Raw genomic sequence first — 24524 nt, forward strand, 5'->3', positions numbered from 1 at the left:
AGAAGCACAGCTAAAGTAGAGTTGGGAAGCTGAAGGAGGTAAGGCCATAGAGGGCTTTGAATACCAGGCTAAAGAGTTTTGACTATAAGCAGTGGGGAAATGCTGAATATATCTGACGAGCAAACATAATGAAAGCTTTTATTAGAAAGGTTATTCTGGCAGTACGCTGTAAGAATTAGCAACAGGGAAAAATGGAGGTAGGAAGATTAAGGGTGGGTTATTATAGTTTGAAATTAAGTTGATTAGGCCTGAGCTAGGAAAAGCAATAGGTAAATGTAAGACATTGAGAAGAAAATGCTTGGCAACTGGTTGCATGTAGAACATAAGAGAGAGAGGGACAACCATGACTTCAAGCTATTAAACTGAATGCTCATATTCAGTAAAAAGACAAATGATAGAGGAAGATGCAATGGGTAACATTTCTTTGCCCCTGTGTAGCTTACAAGAAACTCTCACTTACCTCATTTAACCATTATGGTAAACAGAGGTGAGGATTGAGCAAAGGTGCGGTGACTCCAAACCCCTGTAGCTTATACCACATAAGAGTACCCTGTTTGGGAGATTTTTTGTAACGTATCTTTTTAAAATGTTGAATTCAATGCAGTGGAAGAACATTCTAGAGGAAATATCCAACAGCAAATTGAACTAGGAGTATTGATAAACAAGATCAGGTCATATAATGTAGATCGGAAGTCAATCACAGAATGTAGATTGGAAGTCATTCCCATAAAGCTGATGGTAAGTTGAAACTATAAAAGGAAATCAGATCTGTAAGGAATTAAATGAGAAAAAGGTGATGAGAACTCAGTTCTGTATTTGTGGGAGGTAGGAGGAGGACTTAAAAGCAGGGAAGAAGGTGGAGAGGGAGTAATCTGTGCTGATCCACATAGAAGAGACCCAAGATCCTATACTGTTATAGGCCCCCAAAATAGAAAGCATTGCAAAGAAGAAAGGGATATTTCATGTGTATTAAGTACTGAAGGGGGTGCAAAAGAGAATAGAAATGGTAGAGACAAAACTGATTATCAGTTAGGAAACCATTGGTTTCAGGGCGAAGTTCTTTAGTGGTCATTTGAAGACACTTTTTCAAGCATGTGTGCTACTCCAGATAAATACTCATCAATTTAAGAAAATCAGTATCAAATCAGAGTTAGATGGAAGGAAAAAGTTCCTAGTGTTACACAGCGTGGTGGGGAGACTACAGTTCACAAAAACCCTGTAAATGTTGTTTAAACAAATACAAGAAAGAAGCTCAGTCTCCAATCATAAAATCATGTCACTGAAGGGGAAATGTTGATTGCCCTCTTTTGATCAGTACACATTATATACAGGTATTGAAATGTCACATCGTAGCCCATAAATATGTGCAATTATTGTTAAGAAAATTTTGATTATTTATTTTTAAGGTAAACAAATTTCATGTATTTCATATATACAGATTTAGCAGCATAGTTATACTCCCCACCCTATCCTCCCTCCCACCCGTGCTCCCACCCTTCCCCTCCTTCCTCTCTTATTCCTAAATGTTTACAATGATCTACTTTCAAAAACTTTTTAAACAACAACAAAAAAAAACATTGAAAACACAGCGACTTTACAAGATCCTTATACGGAGTTTAGAATTGTGCTAGTTGGCTTCCAAAAACATTGGAGGGACATAAGCAAGCATCATTTTTAATTGAATTATGTTTGAGTGCCTAAAATACATTTTAGGGGCCAGCATTGTGGTCTAGCTGGTAAAGCCTGTGCCTGCAGTGCCAGCATCTCATATGGGTGCTGGTTTGAGTCCCGGAAGCTCCACTTCTGATCCAGCTCCCTGCTAATGTCCCTGAGAAAGTGAAAGAGGATGGCTCAAGTGCTTGAGCCTCTGCACCCATGTGGAAGACCAGGAAGAAGCTCCTGGCTCTTTGCTTTGGCCCTGCCCAGCTTCAGCTATTGTGACCATCTGAGGAATCAACCAGCAGATGGAAGATCTCTCTCTTTCCCTCTCCCTGTTTCTCCCTCTCTCTTTCTGTCTCTCTCTCTCTCTCTCTGTAACTCTGCCTTTCAAGTAAATAAAACCTTTTAAAAAATACATTTTAATGAAAAAAGGGCAGGTTGCAAATGTAAAGTAATATCCTTGTTGCAGAAAAGAATTCCAGTAATTCGTATATTTTTTTCCTTCTCTTGCAGCATCCATTTTTAAAATTAGCCAAGCCTCTCTCCAGCCTGACTCCTCTGATTATCGCTGCAAAGGAAGCGATTAAGAACAGCAGCCGCTAGGACTGCAAGCCTTACCCCTCACCATCTCCCTCATGAGTTAAGACTGAAATCAAACTCTACTCCTGGAAAGATGGAAAAAGAGACAGTCAAATGGGGTGGGGGTTCTTTAACTTTCAAATGAATAGAAACTTCTTATAAGCCTTTTTCCTACTCCCTCAGATTATGTAATTTATTTGTAAGCCTGAATCGCAGCCCAAACAGGGCAGCAATGTTGAAGTGGCCATCAAGTGGTCACTTCCACCGTGAAGCGAAAGAGCCAGTAGTGAATCCCCTCATTTTGTGCATTAACTTTGAAGAAAAAGGTTTCTCAAAGATGCACACTCCCTCTTCATAGTGTTGTGTTTGTTTTTAAGTTAGAGAATAGTCCCTCTTGCATTCGAACCTCTTTCAAAACTCCTTACCCAATGTGATGTTTTTCACTTGCATTGTCATTAGATGTCCAGAAAAAAAAAAGATGTCAATGTTTTTTTAAAAAAAGAAAGCAAAAAACAAAAACAAAAACAAATTAAAAACAAGCAAACAAACAAACAAAAACAGAACAAGTACTGGGTGAACATGTGGAAGTCCATGCCCTAATAGAGTTGCAATTTTTTATTCTTCTTCTGTAGTGGTGGATTGGTTTGTGTACCTAATTTTCTGCATTTGTATTGGAAAAGGTTTCTTTTAAGACATTTTCCAAAAGCAGAGAGGAATATGTATGTTCAGGAAGAGCTTTTAAAAGCTGTATATCTAAATAAAGCTCAAATGGTGAAATTCTGTCACATTTTCACAACGATACTTAACAGGGTATTGGATGTCTCACATAAACCAGCTTTTAACCTTCATGAGCCCTGAAAAAGGACACACTGAAACTGTGGCATCCCTGTTGGGTGAGTCCAGGTCCTGGACCTAGGAAATCCTGATAGGAAAAAGCCATATTTCAACAAAGATGGGACTTTCTCTGAGTGCCACAAGGAAAACAAGACACATGTATAATATTGCAATCCTTGTTGGATATTAAGTAAACAAAGCTAATGATACCTAATTTAATCCTCTTTTGTGCTTGTGGGACATATGCATTGTAAAATAGGCACATCAGGGGAAATGGACCCATTCGCCAACATTTCCTTAAAAATTATTTATCTTGACCATTTATAACATCTTAGCAACTAAAAAGTAAGATCTGGACAACTGAGACATAGTAAGCAACTCAGAAATGGGAGTCAGTTAAAACTACATCCAAATCAACATCTAGCTCAAATTACTTGTTACTATGTTCCCTCTGTATCATCCACTTCTGTTTCAGGGTGTGGTATGCTTGTACTTAGTTCCTTGGGCTTTTGAATTCTGAAAGAATGTTCATAAAGATCTTAAAATTCTTCACTGACAAAGATTTTGGTTTGCAATCATATTCTAGGAAATGTCAGTCCATCTGAATTCCCTTTGCAGCTTGGGGAAAATACCAAAATTTGACTCTTTCACCATTTATTAAATTCACTATTCATAGATTTGATGGCACTTCCTGAATCTTGTAAGAGTAGAAGATTATCTGGAGGGTATCTGTGTAGAAAAGGCTATGCTTCTTTTTTGAATGTATTGTCAATTTTATAATTCTGGAAAGTTATTTCTCTAAGCCTTTGAAAACCTAACAATTTGTGCTGTAGAAGGCGTTGTGATTTGTAGCATATAAGGAATCTGAATAGAATCTGTCTATATTCAGCAAGAGGAGGAAAGAGATCAATGACAATAGGCCTCTCTCTTTCTCTGCCGAGGTATATCTATCCATCTCACCATCCATCTAGCCACTCCTTAAAATGAAAACACTTTCTTTAGAATTTCTGCTAACCACATAGGACACTTGTTTATGTTTAGGAGACAGCACCACTGATGGATTTCTTAATTTTATATTCTTTTCTTTGACTATAAAAGTTTGGAGGGGCTTGACCACACCACCTCCAAAAATGTCCACAGTGGGATAAAATAACAAATGTGAAGAGAAAATCAAATGGTGACAATTTGAAGCATACTGTCTTATACTTTGGAAAAAAAGTGTCTGGGCCTGATATTGTTAATGCCACTCTACTCCAATGAGGGAGAGAGAGAGAGAGAGAGACAGACAGACAGACAGACAGAGAGAGAAACCTTAATTTTTATTTCATTTAAATTGAGTACTTTTTAAAATCATTTCTTACTCATATTGCCAGGGAATTCAATGAAATACCTGGGGTGCAAATAGCTCTGAGTACACTGATGACTATGCCCTGCCAGTGGAGTGGGCCCAAAACCTGGTTGGGAAGCCCTAGTCATCAATTCGCATCCCTTAGTGTCATGGAGGCCTTTTTGTTGTTATTTTGGAGACCCTCGAGCGGTGATCCTTCAGATCACTGTAGGCAAAGAAATGGCTGCTCTTTATGTTTCAGTTCAGCATATTAACAATGAGGAACCAGGTACTTCTTTACCACCACTTTGTACCAAAATTTGCTTGTGATATATCCCAATAGGCATTACTTTCGCAAATTTATATCTATATGAATTTTTAAATGAGAACAGCTTCTAAAGTCCCTTCCCTACATTGGAGAGTTATGTATATTTCTAATAAGTATTAGAGGGAAGCTGTTTCTTGTGCCAAAATGATGCTGAAGGATTCATGTTTGGTACATTTGAACTCCAGATGGTTGATAGTTTATTCCCATTCCCTGGATTTTTGTAAAACTCATCTTAACACGGGTGAGTCTATCCAAATCTTTAATGTTGCTAGTGTGCTCTGAGATAATGAGGGCACATCATCGAATGTTGATTCCGAAATGTCCTGAGGTAGGTAAAGGGCAGTGGGAAAGTCAGGGAAGGGTGAGAAGCACAGTAGAGATTATTTATTTAAGAAAGAAAAGAACATTAATGTTGTAGCAAGGATCCGGTGCGTTGTCATAATCCCATGAGGATTTTTGGATGACATTGTCCCCTCAAATCAGTCAACATGCTGGGTAATGACTTCGTTCTTGCTGATCTTGTCTGTGTGTCATTGTAAATATTTGTACGTCCATGTTCCATTTTTGGCTACTGGATGGCCAAGTCATGTAAGAAGATTTAACTCAAGTATTTATTCTTTGTCTTATTCAGATTTCTGTTAGGCTCGTGAATTGCACCCAATGTTTGAGTTTAACCACCCAATCCTCACATCTATCCCTGCCCTGTGAAGCACATTCCATAGCTAAAAGAAAAAAAAATATGAAATTGCTTCCTGTTGTCTGTATAACTGTTTTGATTGTTTGAGATGTTTGTCTATAAAGGCTATTTCTCAGCTCAAAGATCATGTAAATAATTATATTCCTTTGCTCAATGGGTTTATTTCTAATGAGGCTGCCAGTTCTCAGAGATTCTATACAATCATTTTTAAATAACATAAACAGGGATTACAACCATGTAAAAATAATCATGCTTATGGACAAAGACTGGGAACACAGATTTTTGAAATCAGTTATGTTGGAGTGGTGGGATTATGTGAAATTTTTTTCTTTAAACTTTTTCTTTGATGTTGATACAATATTGCTTTAGAATAAACAAACATCAGAAAGGGAACTATAGAAAATTAGAAGAGATTCCAGAAGCGGTTGCATTCTGGCCAGAGCCCAGAGCATGCAGGGCACAGGTATTTGCTAGTTACAATTATTGCATAGGCTTTATATTTGCCTGGGTGTTGAGGTTGGCACACGCTCAGGTATGGCACGTGCTTTCTTAGGAGACTACTATCTATAAGTTAAAGTTAGGGAGATGTCCCTACTAGAACTCCAAACATATTCTTCTGCCTTAAAACAGGCTGCCCTCTGCTGTGGTATGGCATCCAGGTGTCTGTTTTGATTGCTTTAGATTTGAGGGGTGACCATTTGATTATCCCCCTTGATAATGTCTGTTTTAGCTATCACCTCTGTGGATCATTGTAGCTAATTTTTAGGTTGAATTTTGGAAGAATAGAAAGATAAAATCCCCAGCTCCCACCTTTTCTTTGTCTAACAGGATATTATTTCCTTTAGGTAGGATTCTTCTTCTTATGATCAACATGCAAACCCCACTCATTTCAATAAAAGTTATCGTGTAATTCAAAGCTGACCCTGAAGTCACTAATACAGATATTTAGGACTGTTTCTGTCTATTGCCATTCAGTTACAGTCCTGTCAGTTTTAACTTAAAATGGTTTCCATAGGCCTTTGTACTGCTTGCTTACTTATAAGTTGTATGCAGTAATTATGACTTTTAAGGAGAAAGGGAGTCCATTTACCAAACAGAGGAATTTCCTTCTAACTCACCAAGGAAAATTTAGGTGAGGACCTTAAAAATGAGATAGTGGCTTCAAATATGTTACTTAGTTTCACATAAGCAGACCCTGTACCTAGAGAATTCACAGGCGTTTCATTGGCCATTCTTGATGTAAAAATACATATGGAAGTCTTCTGCCATCTCTGGTTTAATTTCCTGATCTTTTTTCTGAGCTACTTGCAGTTAGTATTCAGTTAAACCAAGGCATGAGCAGTGATGCAAGCACTTCACAATCTCTGAGTAGGAGGACTGAAATCCAGTGTTTGTAAACTGGCAGTCTAATGGGCCTGGGATTTGGAGGGAAATTAACACACAATTCTGAACATATATTTGCATGTGGATTGGGAAGGAAATAAATGGGACCTTGGAAATAATGGAAATGTTTTTCCTGTGAAGGAATTTTTCATAAAAGATTTGTTTCTGATACAATCTTTTTTTTTGTTTTACTTTTTCACTCCTTTTCTGATCCACATTCCTTTAGTGACCAAATGAACTCAACTTCTCATGCATTGAGAATGTCTGTTTAATATTAAACAATGTCTAACAGGATCTGCAAATGCGGGAACTGAGGTACCACCTCCAAGTGTACAACTCTGTGTACAAGTATATACAACTTGTAGCATTTACTGACATTTAATTTGGGTGAACTTACAAGATAAACTTATAGAAGTGGGTTTGGTGTCATCAGTCTCCTTTGGAAGCTGCCATTGGGTGAATGTTATTCCTTAATACCAGCAGTAAGGCAAGCACCATGTTCACTTGATTTATTTAGTCCCTAAGAGGAAATCAAGAGCAATTACAGAGAATAAATCAGATGTAGTGGAAGGAATTCTACCCTAGGAAGGAGACCTAAATTTTAATATGGGCTTTATCATTAACTTGCTGCGTGACCTTGGGCAATTCTCTTAACCTTTCCATGGCTGTTTCTTCATCCATAAAATAATGATATTGAACTAGATGATCTCCAATGCATTTCCAAGATCTCTAGCACTCCATGGTGTTATAGGCTGCCTTGCAAATGCAGCCTGCTGAAGGGATGGCAAAAATCACATGCTTAAGCCTGGGTCTCTTCCATTGCAGTTAAACAAGAGAACTACATAATATGATGAAAAACTCAAGTAAATGAGGCTAATAATACCAGGAGATGTTGACAAAATTTGTGGCAGCCTTCCAATTCACTCACAATTGTTTTGTTTTGTTTTTGTTTTAATGTCCATTTTTTTCTGTTAAGTGTTCCCAGTTTTCATTTTCCATACACTATGCATGTAAAGTCTGGTTTTCATTAAGCTGTGGCCGGTATTTGCTACTAGAACAGAAATATACTGTCACCCTTGCTAGAACAGAACTGTACTTGGGCCTCTCCTTTCCTATGAATCAGTGCTGGACTCTATCAAGTTTAATTCATAAATGGCACAAACTGGCAGAACCCATGCATTTTTAATGGCTGGGACTATAAAGAGTGGACCTAAACATATGCAAGTTGGAGAGAAATATGAAAAATTGCATGCTATTAGCATTAAGGCGTGTTGGTAAACTCACTTGTTGGGAACCAAAGATAGCATTTCTGATGACAACTCCCTCAGTCATTGGCCAGTTGAAGGAGCGTACTAGTAGGAAGAAGGTAAACTGGAAGTTAGTGGATAGTCCCAGCGCTCTGCCTACAACAGAGTGCCAACCAGCCCTGAGTACAAAATTCAAGTTCAATGTGTGTGCTTGTGTGTGGCGTGCTTTATGGACCCGCATATACTATGTTCATTAGTGATGATAAGATCTTTCACAGAATCCTGTAACCAATAGTGGGTTGAGTTTTAAATCTCAGTACACTAGCCAGAAGGAGCCAGATCATAAGGGTACTGATGTCTACTGGGATTATACTCATAACATCCAGACAAAACAAGTTGAGGAGGATCTACATTTTCATTGTTTATCAAAATTGTATCTCATTTGGCTGTGCATTACTTTTGTCAAAATGTGTTATCTGTAAACCCATGTGTAGTGAAATTCTTCTGTAACTTTGGATTAAGGGTATTTATGGTCTTTTTTTAAATTTTTAAGTAAGTTATTTCTTTTGTAGACCTGCTGGTGGTATGGTTCCATCCTTCTGACCTCAGCATTTGATCTTTTTAAAGATTTTTGTTTCCAATATTGTTACTTTAAATTGTGGTTGAAGCAATAGAAAATTGAATATGGATTGTGCATGACTGTGTCTTGAGTGTAAAAAATATTGCAGTTTGAAACTTGGACCTAAAGTATTGCAAATAAAAATGACAAACATCAGTGAGCTGGTGCTTCTTTCTTTTGTCACCTTTCCACTCACCTCCTTGTTATTGGCCATTCTACCTTCTGTATACATTGAGGAGTAGCACTGTCTCACAGGTCTGGAGGCACAGAAATGCCAAACCTTGTGAGAAATTCATAAAATGCCCTGTAGATTCTATTAAGAAATAACTCAGACCCAGAGTCTCCATCTGGTTTTTGCATGAGGTGAGGGAGGCAAATGTCTGTAATCAATGCAGGGTAAGAGCCTGGTACATCCCTAAAGTAGATAAAGGAAAACAACCTTTATCACATAAAATAAATAATTTGGTTTTGAATTTATTTCTGCTGAGAAAATTCTGAACACACAAATCTATCTGCATAATATTTAATTTTTGCTTTATACCTGGCATCAAGATCCATAGGGCACCAAAGTTTCAAATCCATATTACTGAGAGCCTTCATTAGCTACTTTACTCATTCATTTAAGAATGTTTAATGAAATTCTGCTATGTGTCAGATTCTGAGGATATTTCTGCTAAAGATAACTTTTCCTTTAAAAATCACTTCTAGCCGGCGCCGTAGCTCAATAGGCTAATCCTCCGCCTGCGGCGCTGGCACACCGGGTTCTAGTCCCGATCGGGGCACTGGATTCTGTCCCGGTCGCTCCTCTTCCTGTCCAGCTCTCTGCTGTGGCCCGGGAGTGCAGTGGAGGATGGTCCAAGTGCTTGGGCCCTGCACCCGCATGGGAGACCAGGAGAAGCACCTGGCTCCTTTGGATCAGCCTGGTGCGCCGGCTGCAGCGCGCCAGCCGCAGCGGCCATTGTGGGGTGAACCAACGGCAAAGGAAGACCTTTCTCTGTGTCTCTCTTACTGTCCACTCTGCCTGTCAAAAAAAAAAATCACTTCTAAATGTGATTAAATGACAGTAAAGTCCATTGAAAGCTGTTGGATGTACCTGTTGAATGAGATTTGTTGGAGACTCTCAAGTCCTCAAAACTCAATACAAGAGCACTGGAGATTTAGCAAACCGCAGGATCTTGCCATTAGTATTACTTGTATAGTATGCTCCTTCTGAAGCATGTGTATATAATTTTATACTTTTGTATGGATATAATTTTATACCTCTATGTGGATATGCACTAGTACTACATTATCTACAAATGGATTATATCTATATTACCAAATGTAATTTGTTTATTCTCTGTACTTACATGGAAGCTTTATTTTTCTTACTGAAAGTGAAACATTTTCTGTGAATGTGAGTGGGCAAGTGAATGAGAATTCCAATTGCTAGCCTTTAGCCAAGTTCTCTACTGCCCATGTGCACTAATTACCATGTGGACTCTCTCACTGTTAGTCTTACACCTTTGTAAACTTTTTGGCAATTTTCCTCCAACTATTTCTCTATCCTTAGTAAATGAAATAGAAAAAACTTTTTACGTGTTAGAACATGGCCAGTATCTCCCATTAAAAATATTTAAAAGGCATTTCCATTTGCCACATGACTTGAAGTTATAGGATCCAAACAATAATAAATGTAGCATTCCACAGTTCAGCCCTACTAGTATGATTGCTATAATTCTAGCCCTGTCCAAGTCCCTCATCTTCTACTGAAGTAAAGAGGGGCCAATACCTGAAGCACCCCACAAATTATGGTTATTCTACACAGGGGGCCTCGGCCCTGAGGCACTTAGGTAGTATCTGCTGGCTTTCCACACACCTGTGTCAAAGCAGCCCTGCTCCCACTGCCTTCTGCTAATCCTTCTGCAATGCCTCTAATTTCCCCTGTGCTTGCCTATCTATCTGTAACTGCAATACACATCAGTTCCTGGTGGTAGAATCTGGGTAGGGCACTGGGGTGACTCATCTACCTTGTAGTTTCATGGCAGATTATTTTTTACTTATCTTCTTTTCCATATCTAACAGCAGAAACCCCTCCCATGGAATCAAACTGTTACACTCTGTATTTGAACCCATTTGGGTCATCCTTTTTAGTTCTCAGCACCTCATTGAACCAGGTGCTGGTTTGGTCATCATTACCTGCCCCCTTCCTCCTTTCATGGGATTTGTCAGGTCAACCTCTGTATATTTTAGCCCCCTTTTAGCCTGACACCTCCCATAAGGGTTAATCTGCAGTTTTTGCAGAAGCCATTATTTTACACACTCTCTGTATTTGCCCAAACCACTGAATTATGGGTAAAAAAAGAAATTGGCAGTTTGGCTCAATTATATACATACTTTGACCTTTTTTACAAATTTATTTGTTTGTTTAAAAGGCAGAAAGATGGAGATCATCTATCCACTGGTTCACTCCTCAAGCATTTCAATGGCTGTGGACAAGCCAAGCCAAAGCTGGACTTGGGAGCTCAATCTGGGTTTCCCATGTGGGTGGCAGAGACCAGTTATTTGAGCATCTCCCAGTGTGCATATTAGCAGGAAACTGGAATTGGGGGCAGGACTGGGACTAGAATCCAGGTGCCCTAACACGGAATGCAGATATCCTAATTGGTATCTTAATTTCTATGCCAAAACAGCCATCTTTAATATTTTGCCTCAAGTAACCTGGTCCTATTTCCTAGAAATATAAATTTCCACAAAGTAAGAAGCATAAGTATATTACCATTGATGGTAAACAGATAAAAGGTGCACAGGTTCTTTCTGTATAATTCTTTTTTGAAAGATTTATTTATTTATTTGAAAGTCAGAGTTACAGGAGAGGCAGAGAGAGAGAGAGAGAGAGAGAGAGAGATCTTCCATCCCTTGGTTTGCTCCCCAATTGGTCGCAATGGCTGGAGCTGCACCGGTCTGAACCCAGGAGTTTCTTCCAGGTCTCTCACACGGGTTCAGGGGCCCAAGGACTTGGGCCATCTTCTACCGCTTTCTCAAGCCATAGCAGAGAGCTGGATCAGAGGTAGAGCAGCTGGGGCTCGAACCGGCAGCCATATGGGATGCTGGCACTGCAGGCAGCAGCTTTACCCACTACGCCACAGTACCCTCCCCTCTGTATAGTTCTTAAGACTACATGGGGATCTACAATTATCTCAACAAAATTTCCAGTAAGAAAAGCAAAAGAGTCAATGGCACCTCCATCATAACATTTCAGAAGTCATGGTGATAAAATAGGATGCAGGCTGGACATCATGCCCCACCCCACTTCCACCAACAACTAATTACCTTGGTATCAAGAAGTTTCTCAGGGGCTGGTGCTGTGATGTAGTGGGCTGAGCGTCTGCCTGTGACAGAGAAAGCACAATTTTTAATTGAGTCATGTTTAATTGAGTTCTCAAAATGCATTTTAGGGACCAGCATTATAGTATAGCGGGTAAAGCCTATGCCTGCATCGTCAGCATCCCATATGGGGGGTCAGTTAATGTCCCAGCTACTCCTCTTCCAATCCAGCCCTCTGCTTCTAGTCCTGGGAAAGCAGTGGAAGATGGACCAAGTTCTTGGGCCCCTGCACCTATGTGGGAGGCCTGGCAGAATCTCCTGGCTCCTGGCTTCAGATCAGCCCAGCTCTGGCCCTTGAGGCCATCTGAGAGTGAACCAGCTGATGGAAGACCTTTCTCTCTGTATCTCCCTTTCTCTGTCTGTAACTCAAACTCTCAAATAAATACAATATTTTTAAAAAAGAAGTTTAACACTAAATTAATTCCACTTGTCCCCAGTTCTCACTTTAGTTGATAGAATTTCCCACGTTCTTGTTAGGCATCATTGCTTAAGGGTTTTTCCCAATGGGAATGGATTGACTAGCTGCTCAGCCTACAGTGTTCCAAGAAAAGTAGAATTCATACTGAGAAATAACTTTTAATTTTATGACATATAAAACTGAATTACCTTGCCTGAAAAGCCAGTAGGACAATGCTGTGTTCTAACAATGTTATACTACAGAATAGAACATGACACATACTGTGTCCTGAAACCCTGCAGTAGGCACAGACTTATAAGCTTACCATGTTTTCCACATTTTCTTTATAAACTTTTTTAAATAATTATTTTATTTGTATTTGAAAGACAGAGTTACAGAGAGTGGTAGAGCCAGAGAGAGAGAGAGGTCTTCCATTCCTCTAATTCACTCCCCAAATGACCACGATGGCCAGAACTGAGCTGATCTGAAGCCAGGAGCCAGGAGCTTCTTCCAGGTCTCCCATGTGGGTGCAGGAGCCCATGGACTTGGGCCATCTTCTACTGCTATCCCAGGCCAAAGCAGAGACCTGGATCAGAAGTGGAGCAGCCGGGACTTGAGCCAGTGCCCATATGGGATGCCGGCACTGCAGGCTAGAGCTTTAACCCACTGCACCACAGTGCTGGCCTCTATTTATCAGCTTTTAAAAAGCAGATAAAATGACACCAGGTTTTTTGAAGAATAAAAATTATAGCAAACTGCTCATTCTGTCACTTAGTAGGTACTGAATGAGTGCTAGCTATTCTTAGCTTTACTGCTCTCAGGGAATTTTGGCCAGCAATGCAAATGCAGAGAGTATTTCTTCTGTAGTACTGTAACTACTGTTTGAGACCTCTGCTTCCTAAGTAGAACAAAGCTGGGTGGGCCCTAGTTGGTGACATGTGCAGCCAGTATGAGTTTGAGCCTGATTTTTCCCCATCTATACCCAAATACAAGAAATATTTGCTCACTAGTACCAGTGTCTTGCTTCTGGTGATAGCATCTAGCTATTGTCTGCATTGATCAGGCCTTGTCCAGTGCAAATTAAGTCCATGCTTCACATTTGTATGTCAAGCCCTCACCATCCTAGGCAGAAATAATCATTCCTTTAATAATTCTCAAGCATTTTTCCTCATATTGACAGAGCCATTTTGTAAAACTATTTTAAAGGATTTATTTATTTAATCATTTATTTGAAAGGGAGTCTCAGAGAGAAAGAGAGAGATTTTCCATATGCTGGTTCACTCCACATGTGGTTGCAAAGGTCAGGGCTGGGCCAGGCTGAAACCAGGAACTAAGAGTTGCCTCGGGTCTTCCACTTGTATGGCAGGTGTTTAAGTATTTGAGCAATCTTCTGTTGCCTCCCCAGGCACATTATCAGGGAGCTGAATCAGAAGCAGAGCATCTGGAACCAGCAATCCAACACTCCAGTATGGAATACTGGTTTTGTAATGCAGCAGCTTAGCCTGTTGTATCACAATGCTGGCCCCTCGTGTAACTCTCACAATCTTAAGATCATTTGATTGAAGGAAAATTCAGCCATTTCCATTTATTTTAGCACAAGGTTAAATTATAGCATTTATATAAGAATTGGTTGACACATAATTGTACAATTAAAATATGGAAATTTATTGTATTTAAATTACTTAAATGAATCTGAAATGCAAAGATAAACTATGTGACTCATTTGTGTGAATATATGTATGTATGTATGTATATATATATATATATACACATACGTATATTTTCTGAACACTTCTCACCAGCTTCATTGCTATCATTCTGATCCCAGCCATATTCATCTCTTTTTGGATTATTATAGCCTCTTAACTGCTTTCCTTGCTTCTTACACTTGGCATGCAAAACTACACTCTCAACACAGCTTTCAACATAAAACAAAACTCCAGTGATTCCATTTTCTCTCCATAAAGACAATGTCCTTATAATGAAGTTATACAAGGTCCTCCACTGTGTGTACCACCCTCTTGCTTTCTCATTTCATTCCCTTCCATTCTTCCCCTCACTCATTCTGCTCCAAGCACGCGGGTTTCTTGCTATTCCAGGAACATTTCAGGCATCCCTTTGCCTCACAGCCTCTGTGGTGGCCATTCCTTCTGATGGAATGCTCTTCCTTCAGGCGTCCACATCCTTATCTTTCACTTCCCTCAAGCCTTTGCTCAAGTTTCTGTTTCTCAACAGAGACCACTCTGATTATTCCATTTAGACTGACCTCTCCCAGCAGGACTCCTGTTCTGTCTTCCTTCCCTGAACCTTTTCCTCATAACATCTACCAACTTCTTTCATATTCTACCATTCATTATACCTTTTGTATGACACTTCACAGTTGAATGTGAGCTTCCTGGGCCAGGCATCTTCCCTCTTTAATTTCCTGAATGTATACTCAAGCACATAGTTGCCATTCAATGAACCTCAATTGGCTAAGTGATTGCTTACTGATTTCTTTTTTTCTTGAAACTCAGTCTTGGTTCTGTGACCACTCTATCCTGATCATTCTCCTATCTTTCTGATTGCCACTTCCCCAATTCCCTTTTCATACATCTGTTTCTAGCCATCTCTTATATATAGTTGTTTTCCAAGATTCCTTCTTATAATTCCACATAAAAAATCCAGTCCATATGACTCCTCTAATCTCTAGTCACTCACTGTGAATCCACCCTCCTTAAAATTCCACTGATGTGTCTCAAAGACAGTTAAAACTCGTTGTGCAAGACAAAATGCATTATCTTATATTCCAATCACCTTCTTCACTCATATTCTTCCTCTTATCACCCAAGTCAGAAATCTAGGCATCAGCTTTGAATTTCCCTTCATCTTATTTAGCCCAACTATTTCCTTATTTACCAGGTTCTCTTGATTATTCCCATTAAATGATCACGTATTCTTTACTCCCACTAAGACTGGGGAATATTGCAATAATCCAGGAAAATAAATAATGAAAGCCTATAGGAACTGTTCTCTTACCTTTCACTCTTGGCATCCTATCTTATTCATATTATTCTTAGAGCATTCTTACTAAAAATTGAATCTGACTAGGCCATGTCCATTCTTAATCCTTTCCATGGGCTCTCTGGACCCTCAAGATAGGCCTCTGACTCTCCAGCACATCCCTTCTTGTGGGTCCTTTCAAGCTCAAGGGCTTGTCTAGCACTTCCAGAACAGAAAGCATGACTCCTGCTTGTAGGTCCATAAGGAGATATAGGAATCACTTACAGAAGTCACAGCAAAATATCAGAATTCTTATAACAGTAAGGACAGGAAAAATGATGAAGAACATTGGCTGTCATTTGTGAATGCAAACTCTTCCTGCAGGATAACATTGTAGGAAAAGCATATAAGTTCAATAATGTAATTAGTTCTGAGACTGAGATCTCACACAAAGTTAAGGGTTAAGTTGTTTTTTTAAAAGATTTATTTATTTATTTGAAAGTCAGAGTTATACAGAGAGAGAAGGAGAAGCAGAGAGAGAGAGAGAGAGAGAGAAAGTCTTACATCTGCTGGTTCACTCCCCAGATGGCCACAATGGCTGGAGCTGTGTCAATCCAAAGCCAAGAGCCAGGAGCTTTCTTCTGGGTCTCCCACATGTGTGCAGGGGTCCAAGGACTTGGGCCATCTTCTACTACTTTCCCAGGCCATAGTAGAGAGCTGGATTGGAAATGAAGCAGACAGGACATGAACCAGTGCCCATATGGTATGCTAGCACTGCAGACAGTGGCTTTACCCACTATGCCACAGCATTGACCCCAAGAACTAGTCTTTTCATAAAAATAATACTGGGACAACCGAATATCCACATGCAAAAGGGTGAATTTGGACTCTTGCTACATATAATAGACAAAATTCAACTCAAAATGATTCAAAGCCCTAAAACTGGAAGAACTCATGGTCATAAATCTTTGTGACATTGAATTAGGTGATGGTTTCCATAGGTATTACACTCAAACAAGCAACAAAATAAAACAAATAGGTAAATCAAACAGCATCAAAATTAAAAACTTGTGCTTCATGGGACACCAACAAGAAATAGAAAAGATAACCCATGGAAAGGAGGAAAATATTTGAAAATCGCATATCTGTAAATGATTTGGAGGTCAGCATTGTGGTGCAACAGGTTTAGCTGCTTCTTGGGACACTGGTATACCCCTATACGGCTCCTGGATCGAGTCCTGGATACTCGCTTCCAATCCAGCTTCCTGGGAGGCAATCCACTCTGTGAGGCAGCAAGTGATGTCTTATGTACTTGAGTCCCTATTACCCACGTGGGAGATACCCACATGGCTCCTGGCTTCAACTGTCCCAGCCCTTACTCTTTGGGGTTTTGGTATTTAACCAATGGATAGAAGATCTCTCTCTCTCTCTCTCTCTCTCTCCCTCTCTCTTTGTATCTCTTTCTATCTTTCTCATTCTGTCTTTCAAATAAATAAATGAACATTAAAGAAAACAGAATATATCATTAACATTTATAAATCAGCAATAAAATGGCAGCCAAAGTTAACATGGTCAAAAGATCTGAATACACATGTTTCCAAATAACGTGTGTAAATCACCAGTAAAAATATAAAAATATGTCAATCAACATTATTAGCCATCTGCGAAATACAAAACAAATGCACAGACATATTTGTCCTACATAATTGACACTTTCTTCCCATTGACCATCTCTCAATGTCCCTCACCTTTTTTGCATATGAATAGTTTATTGTTTCACAATGCTATTGAAATGTTAATAGCACTTTGTCCTTTTTGGAAAGTGGCTGGAATGTTCCTAGCAATAGGGAAATACATTGTCCCTCACCTTTTTACACTTGTAACCATGGTTCTACTCCCTTTACATTTATTTGAGTTTTTTGACTTATCAATGAGATCATGCAATATTTTTCTTTGCATCAAGCTTATTTCACTTAGCATAATGAATAAATTTGGAGATTTCAAGTATAATATCGTGCTTATAATTGAAAATACTGTGCCGTGCATTGGAAATTAGTTAAGAGAGTAGATTTTATGTGCTTTTATCAAAAGAAAAATAATTATGAGAAGAAATCTACATGTTAATTTGCATGACTGTAATAATTATTTTCACATGTACATGTATATCAGACATCATATTGTGCAATATCACTTTTAAAATATTCACAATTTTTAAATGCAAAAAACACAATGAGATATCACTTCACACCCACTAGAATGGAAAATCAAAAAGACAAGTAATAACAAGTATTGGCAATGATGTAAAGAAATTCAAACCCTCATAGATTTCAGGTACGAATACAAAAAGGTACAGCTGCTTTGGGAACAAATCTACTAGTCACTCACGTAGTTGAACAGAATTATGTGATCCAGCAATTCCATGCCTACGTTCTTGCCCAAGAGAACTGAAAGCACATGTCTATACAAAAACTTGTACACAAATTTTCACAGTATCATTATCCTAATAACCAAAAAATGAAAAGAGCCAAATTACCATCAACTGATGAGTGAATAAATTCTATATCCATACAGCATCATGTTATCCAAATGAAGTAGTGATTCATATGGGTGAACCTTGCAAACAATGTACAACATAAAGAAAACAGATGCAAAGAGCCACATATTGTATGATTTCATTTATAGACAATTTCCAAAATAGGTAAATTTGTAGAGAAAATATAAACTAGTGTTTTTCTAGGGCATGGGAAGAGGGACTGGAAGAAAGAGGAGAATGACTGATAAAAGGTACAGTATCTCTTTTAAGAGGTGATAAATTATTTCTAAAATTGGGGCATTGGTTGCATAACTGAATATACTAAAAACCATTGAATGTGAAACCTTTAAATTGGTAAATTATTATGGTATGTGATTTACACTACAATAAAACAGTTATGATAAGAAGTGATATTCATTATGGAAACATAATAAAATTCAGAAAAGCAAAAAGAAGAAAAAGAAACAATTTTTTATTTCCCAGTTTTCTTCAAGATTGTCCAAATCAAAAATCCTTATCGTTAAATAAAAGACCTTTTGGGACCTGTTGTGTTTACTTCTCCAGTGTCATTTTTCTTTTCTTTTTTTTAAAGATTTATTTATTTATTCGAAAGAGTTACATAGAGAGAGAAGGAGAGGTAGAGAGAGAGAGAGAGAGAGAAGAGAGAGAGGTCTTCCATCCTCTGGTTCACTCCCTAGATGGCCGCAATTGGTGGAGCTGAGCTGATCCGAAGCCAGGAGCCAGGAGCTTCTTCACCGGTCTCCCAAGCAGGTGGAGGGGCCCAAGGTCTTGGGCCATCTTCTACTGCTACCCCAGGCCATAACAGAGAGCTGGATCAAAAGAGGAGCAGCTGGGTCTTGAACCAGCACCCATATGGGATGCTGGTGTTTCAGGCCAGGGCGTTAACCTGCTGCTCCACAGCGCAAGCCACCAATATCATTTTTCACCACTTCATGTATTGGCATCATATTTTCCAAACAAAACAATTTATATGAAATCCCTTCATGTTCTCTTACAAGTCCATACCCATGTGCACAGTACATTATTCTCACTACTTGTAATGGTTGCTCTTTCCTTTCCTCGTTTTGTCAACTGCACTAGGACACCAGAATGCAGTTCATCTGTTACCTCCTCTTGAAATCTTTCCCCAATCCCTGGGACTAGGTGTAACTCCTTGGTGTCTAATAGCATCCTAGGGTTATTTCTTTTTTCTTTATTGTTTTCAAGATTTATTTGTTTATTGGGGCCGGTGCTGTGGTATAGTTGGTAAAATTGCTGCCTGCAGTACCAGCATCCCATTTGGGCACTGGTTCGAGTCCTAGCTGCTCCACTTCCGATCCAGCTCTCAGCAATGGCCTGGGAAAACAGTAGAAAATGGCCCAAGTCCTTGGGCACCTGTACCCATGTGGGAGACCCAGAAGAAACTCCTGACTCCTTGCCAACTGGGGAGTGAACCAATGGATGGTACTCTCTCTGCCTCTCCTTCTCTCCCTGTGTAATTCTGCCTTTCAAATAAATAAATCTTTAAAAAACAGATTTGTTTGTTTATTTGAAAGACAGATTTACACACACACGCATACGCACAGAGAGAGAGAGAGAGACAGACAGACAGACAGAATCTCCCTATTAGTTGTTTCACTCCCAAATGCTTGCAACAGCAAGCCAAGTTGAAGTTGAAAAGAGGGGCTTGGAACTCCACCAGGGTCTCCCATATGGGTGGCAGGTACCCAAGTAGTTGGGCCATCAACTGCTACCTCCCGGGTTCATTAGCAGGAAGCTGGATCTGAACAGGAATAGTCAAAACTCAAATCAGTCTTTGACATGAGATGTAGGTGTCCAAGTGGCCGCTTACCCACTGCACCACAATGTCTACTCCATTATGATTATTCCTATCAAATAATTCACTCTACATGCATTTTTAAATTAAAACATTAGGGGGCAGGCACTGTGGCATAATGGGTAAAGCAGCCACCTGTAGTGCCGGTATCTCATATGGACGATGGTTTAAGTCCCAGATGCTCCACTTCTGATCCAACTCTCTGCTATGGCCTGGGACAGCAGTAGACGATGGCCCAAGTCCTTGGGCCCCTGCACCCATGTGGGAGACCTGGAAGAAGCTCCTTGCTCCTGGCTTCAGAGTTCGTGGCTTCGGATCTGCACAGCTCCAGTCAATGTGACCAATTGGGGAGTGAACCAGCAGATGGAAGACCTCTCTCTCTCTTTCTCTCTCTCTCTCTCTCTCTCTCTCTCTCTCTCTCTGCCTCTCCTTCTCTCTAACTCTTATTTTCAAATAAAAATAAATAAATCTTTAAAAAACAAAAAATTAAAACATTAGAATTAGAGAATAAGTGTTCGGCCTAACAATTAAGTCACTGATTAGATGCTTGTGTGCCATACTGAAAAACCTGGGTCTGGTCTCTGGCTATATCACTTGATTCCAGCTTCCTACTGATGCAGATCCTGTGAATCAGCAGTGAGCTTCTACTAATTGAGTTTTAGCCACCTACATAAAGAAACAGATTGAATTACCAGATCCCTGTTTCAGCCACTTGGTCACTGAGGGCTTTTGGGGAGTGAACCAACAGATGGAAGCTCTCTTCCTCCTTCTCCTCTGTCTGCCTCTCAGATAAATTAAAATAAATAAACAGAATTTTTAAATTATACCAACTAAAATATGGAAAAAAACGCACAGAATCTTGAATGTCTCTGATATAGTAACATTAAAGTCCCAGAAGGAACAGAAAAGAGATTTGGTACAGAACAGCATTTTTTAATAAATAATTACTGGGGCAGGGAATTGAGACTCCTGCATTCCATATCAGAGTACCTGAGCACAACTTCTGTCTCTATTCCCAATTCTATCTTCCTGCTAATGTATACCCTGTGAGGCAACAGGTGATATGTCAATTGGTTGGGCCTCTGCCACCCATGTGGAAGACCTGGATAGAGTTCTCAGCTCCTAACCTGCCTCAGATTCAGCTTAGACATCTGGGAAGCGAACCAGCAGAAAAAAGATTTCTCCCTGTCTGTCCTTCTGTCTCTGTCTACCTGTCATTCAAATAAATAAAATAATGGAAGAAAAATTAAAATGTAAGTGGATGAATGCTTCCCAAAATTTGATTCAAAAAATAAATTTACAAATTCAAGAGCTCAGTGAACTCAAGTTGGATAAATGTACAAATAAAATCACTCCCAGGAAGATAATAAATCTGCTAAACATCAAAGAAAATGAAAAATCTTGCTAACACATAGAGGAAAATGAAAAATAATATATATGTTTACAAAATTTTGAAATACTATGGATTTCTCATCAGAAGCCATGGAGACCAGAAGACAGTGGAACAATTTCTTTAAATTACTGCAAGAAAATAACTATACAACCAAGATTCTAGATCCAGCAAAAATAATCTGCAGGAACAAAGGTAAAACAAATACATTCTCATTTGATGAAAAACTAAGAGAATTTCTCTACCAATATAAAACAAATATTCAAATAAATTCTTCAGTGTAAACATAAATGATAACAGAATCTTGGATCTTCAGGAATGAAGAAAGAGAAACAAAAATAGTGAATATCTGAGTAAATATTAAAGGTTTCTTTCAGCTTAAACCCTTTAAAACATGTACAACTGTTGAAAGTAAAACTTATAACATTGTCTGATGGAGGTTTTGTTTTGTTTTGTTTTGTTTTTTTGACAGGCAGATTTAGACAGTGAGAGAGAGAGACAGAGAGAAAGGTCTTCTTTTTCCGTTGGTTCACCCCCCAAATGGCCACTACAGCCAGTGCGCTGTACCGATCCAAAGCCAGAAGCCAGGTGCCTCCTCCTGGTCTTGCAGGGCCCAAGCACAGGGGCCATCCTCCACTGCCTTCCCAGGCCACAGCAGAGAGCTGGACTGGAAGAGAAACAACCGGGACAGAATCCGGCACCCCAACCGGGACTAGAACCCTGGGTGCCGGCACCGCAGGCGGATGACTAGCCAAGTGAGCCGCGGCGCCGGCCCTGATCGAGTATTTTTTAAAGATTTATTTATTTATTTGAAAGACAAAGTTACAGAGAGGCAGAGGCAGAGAGAGAGAGAGATAGAGAGAGAGAGAGAGAGAGAGAGAGAGAAGTCTTCCATCTGCTGGTTCACTCCTCAGTTGGCTGCAATGACTGGAGAATGACACCAATCCGAAGCCAGGAGCCAGGAGTTTCTTCTGGGTCTTGCATGAGGGTGCAGGGACCCAAGGACTTGAGCCATCTTCCACTGCTTTCCCAGGCCATAGCAGAGAGCTGGATTAGAAATGGAGCAGCTGGGACTCGAACATATGGGATGTCAGTAAAGCAGCAGGCAGCTTTACCCACTAAGCCACAGTGCCGGCCCTGTGATGGGGTTTTTAATATATTTAGATATACCTATGTAAACTTTAAAAGGTTGGTGGGAGAGCGTGAAGTGATTTTAATATTTCACTTTTGAAAAATTTCTTTTCAGTAAAACTCAGTTTAATTTTGAAAGATGTATATAATGATGCCCTGTATCACAGAAATTCTGAGATAATGAACATGAGCATCATGCCAAAAATTTCCTCAGGGCCCTTTGTATTCCATTCCTCACTTCCACTTTCCACCTTCTCAGGCAAGCAATGATATGTTTTCTATCACTGTCAATGAAGATAATCACAGTGGGATAGTATCAGTTCAGGGCCCTTAAAATAGAGTCGGGGTCCCTTGTTAAATAGGTCTCAGGCACATTCACAACTAAACTTTTGAACCGAAGTAATCCACGGTTGAACTTCTGAACTGAGCTGTCTTGCACACACCCACTTGGGTACATGCTGACCTTGTGAACTGAGAGAACAGCACTTTCTGGAAGGAAATTCACTAGCCTTGTACCGGTACATGAGATCACCCACTTACTTCCTGAGACAGTGCCCAATGCCTTTCTTGCGAATTCCTGCTGCACCAATCACAATCCTTAGCAACCAAGAGATACAATTAACAACCCTCTTACATCTTAAGCTATAAAAGTAGCCACCATCTTGTAAAATCTCAGAACACAATTTTTTTTGTAAAGATTTTATTTTTATTTATTTGAGAGGTAGAGTTACAGACAGTGAGAGGAAGAGACAGAGACAAAGGTCTTCCTTCTGTTGGTTCACTCCCCAAATGGCCGCAATGGCTGGAGCAGTGCTGATTCAAAGCCAAGAACCAGGAGCTTCTTCCCCAGTCTCCCAGGCGGGTACAGAAGATGGCTTGAGCCATCTTCTACTGTTTTCCCAGGCCATAGCAGAGAGCTGGATGGGAAGAGGAACAGCCGGGACTAGAACCTGTGCCCATATGGGATGCTGGGTGCCACAGGCGAAGGATTAACCTACTGCACCACAGCGTCAGCCCCCCAGAGCACATTTTCAAGGATGCTTGCGATTGGGTCTCCTGGATTGTACTACCAAAAAACTCCTTATAATCATAATTCTTTGTTCTTAACTAGGATGATTTTTATCTTAGTTGAGATAACTATAGTGTAATTTTCATTTTCTAGATTTTCAATGAATGTAGTTAAACAGCATGAAATGTACTTTTTTAAAACTTTTAGTTAATAAATATAAATTTCCAAAGTACAGTTTATGGATTACAATGGCTTTTCACCCCCATAACTTCCCTCCAACCTGCAACCCTCCCATCTCCCGCTCCCTTTCCCATTCCATTCACATCAAGATTCATTTTCAATTTTCTTTATATACAGAAGATCAATTTAGTATATATTAAGTAAAGATTTCAACAGTTTGCACCCACACAGAAACATAAAGTGTTAAGTACTGTTTGAGTACTAGTTATAGCATTAATTCACATTGAACAACACATTAAGGACAGGGATCCTACATGAGGAGTAAGTGCACAGTGACTCCTGTTGTTGACTTAACAATTTGACACCTTGTCCATGGCGTCAGTAATCTCCCTAGGCTCTTGTCATGAGTTGCCAAGGCTATGGAAGCCTTTTGAGTTCTCCAACTCTGATCTTATTTAGACAAAGTGAAAGTTCTTTCCTCCCTTCAGAGAAAGGTACCTCCTTCTTTGATGGCCTGTTCTTTCCACTGGGATCTCACTCGCAGAGATCTTTCATTTAGGTCTTCTTTTTTTTTTTTTTTTTTCCAGAATGTCTTGGCTTTTCATGCCTAAAGTACTCTCATGGGCTCTTCAGCCAGATCCGAATGCCTTAAGGGCTGATTCTGAGGCCAGAGTGCTGTTTAGGACATCTGCCATTCTGAGTCTGCTGTGTATCCCGCTTCCCTTGTTGGATCGTTCTCTCCTTTTTAATTCTATCAGTTAGTATTAGCAGACACTAGTCTTGTTTATGTGATCCTTTTGACTCTTAATTCTATCATTATGATCAATTGTGAACTGAAATTGATCACTTGGACTAGTGAGATGGCATTGGTACAGGCCACCTTGATGGGATTGAATTGGAATCCCCTGGCACGTTTCTAACTCTACCATTTGGGGCAAGTCAGCTTGAGCTTGTCCCAAATTGTGTTCTACTTAATACTATTGGTTGAACTTTGTAATTAACACACAATTATTCTTAGGTGTTTAA

General features: G+C 39.6%; 1 protein-coding gene across 14 annotated transcripts in view; it reads left to right on the forward strand.

The window, feature by feature from the left end:
* Positions 1–24524, forward strand: part of PAK3 (p21 (RAC1) activated kinase 3) — a 327862-nt gene that overhangs the window by 278946 nt on the left and 24392 nt on the right. For 12 of the 14 annotated variants that reach the window (XM_062184453.1, XM_062184446.1, XM_062184447.1 and 9 more), the window contains one exon: positions 2173–8819. The exons of the other annotated variants lie outside the window; for them this stretch is intronic. In XM_062184453.1, the coding sequence (XP_062040437.1) occupies positions 2173–2262 (90 nt within the window). In that variant the 3' untranslated portion in view covers positions 2263–8819. Of the gene's footprint in view, positions 1–2172; positions 8820–24524 lie in introns of those variants that run through there. 14 annotated transcript variants of the gene reach the window in all.

Source organism: Lepus europaeus, chromosome X (genome assembly GCF_033115175.1).
Source record: "Lepus europaeus isolate LE1 chromosome X, mLepTim1.pri, whole genome shotgun sequence".
In the NCBI taxonomy this organism is placed as follows: domain Eukaryota; kingdom Metazoa; phylum Chordata; class Mammalia; order Lagomorpha; family Leporidae; genus Lepus; species Lepus europaeus.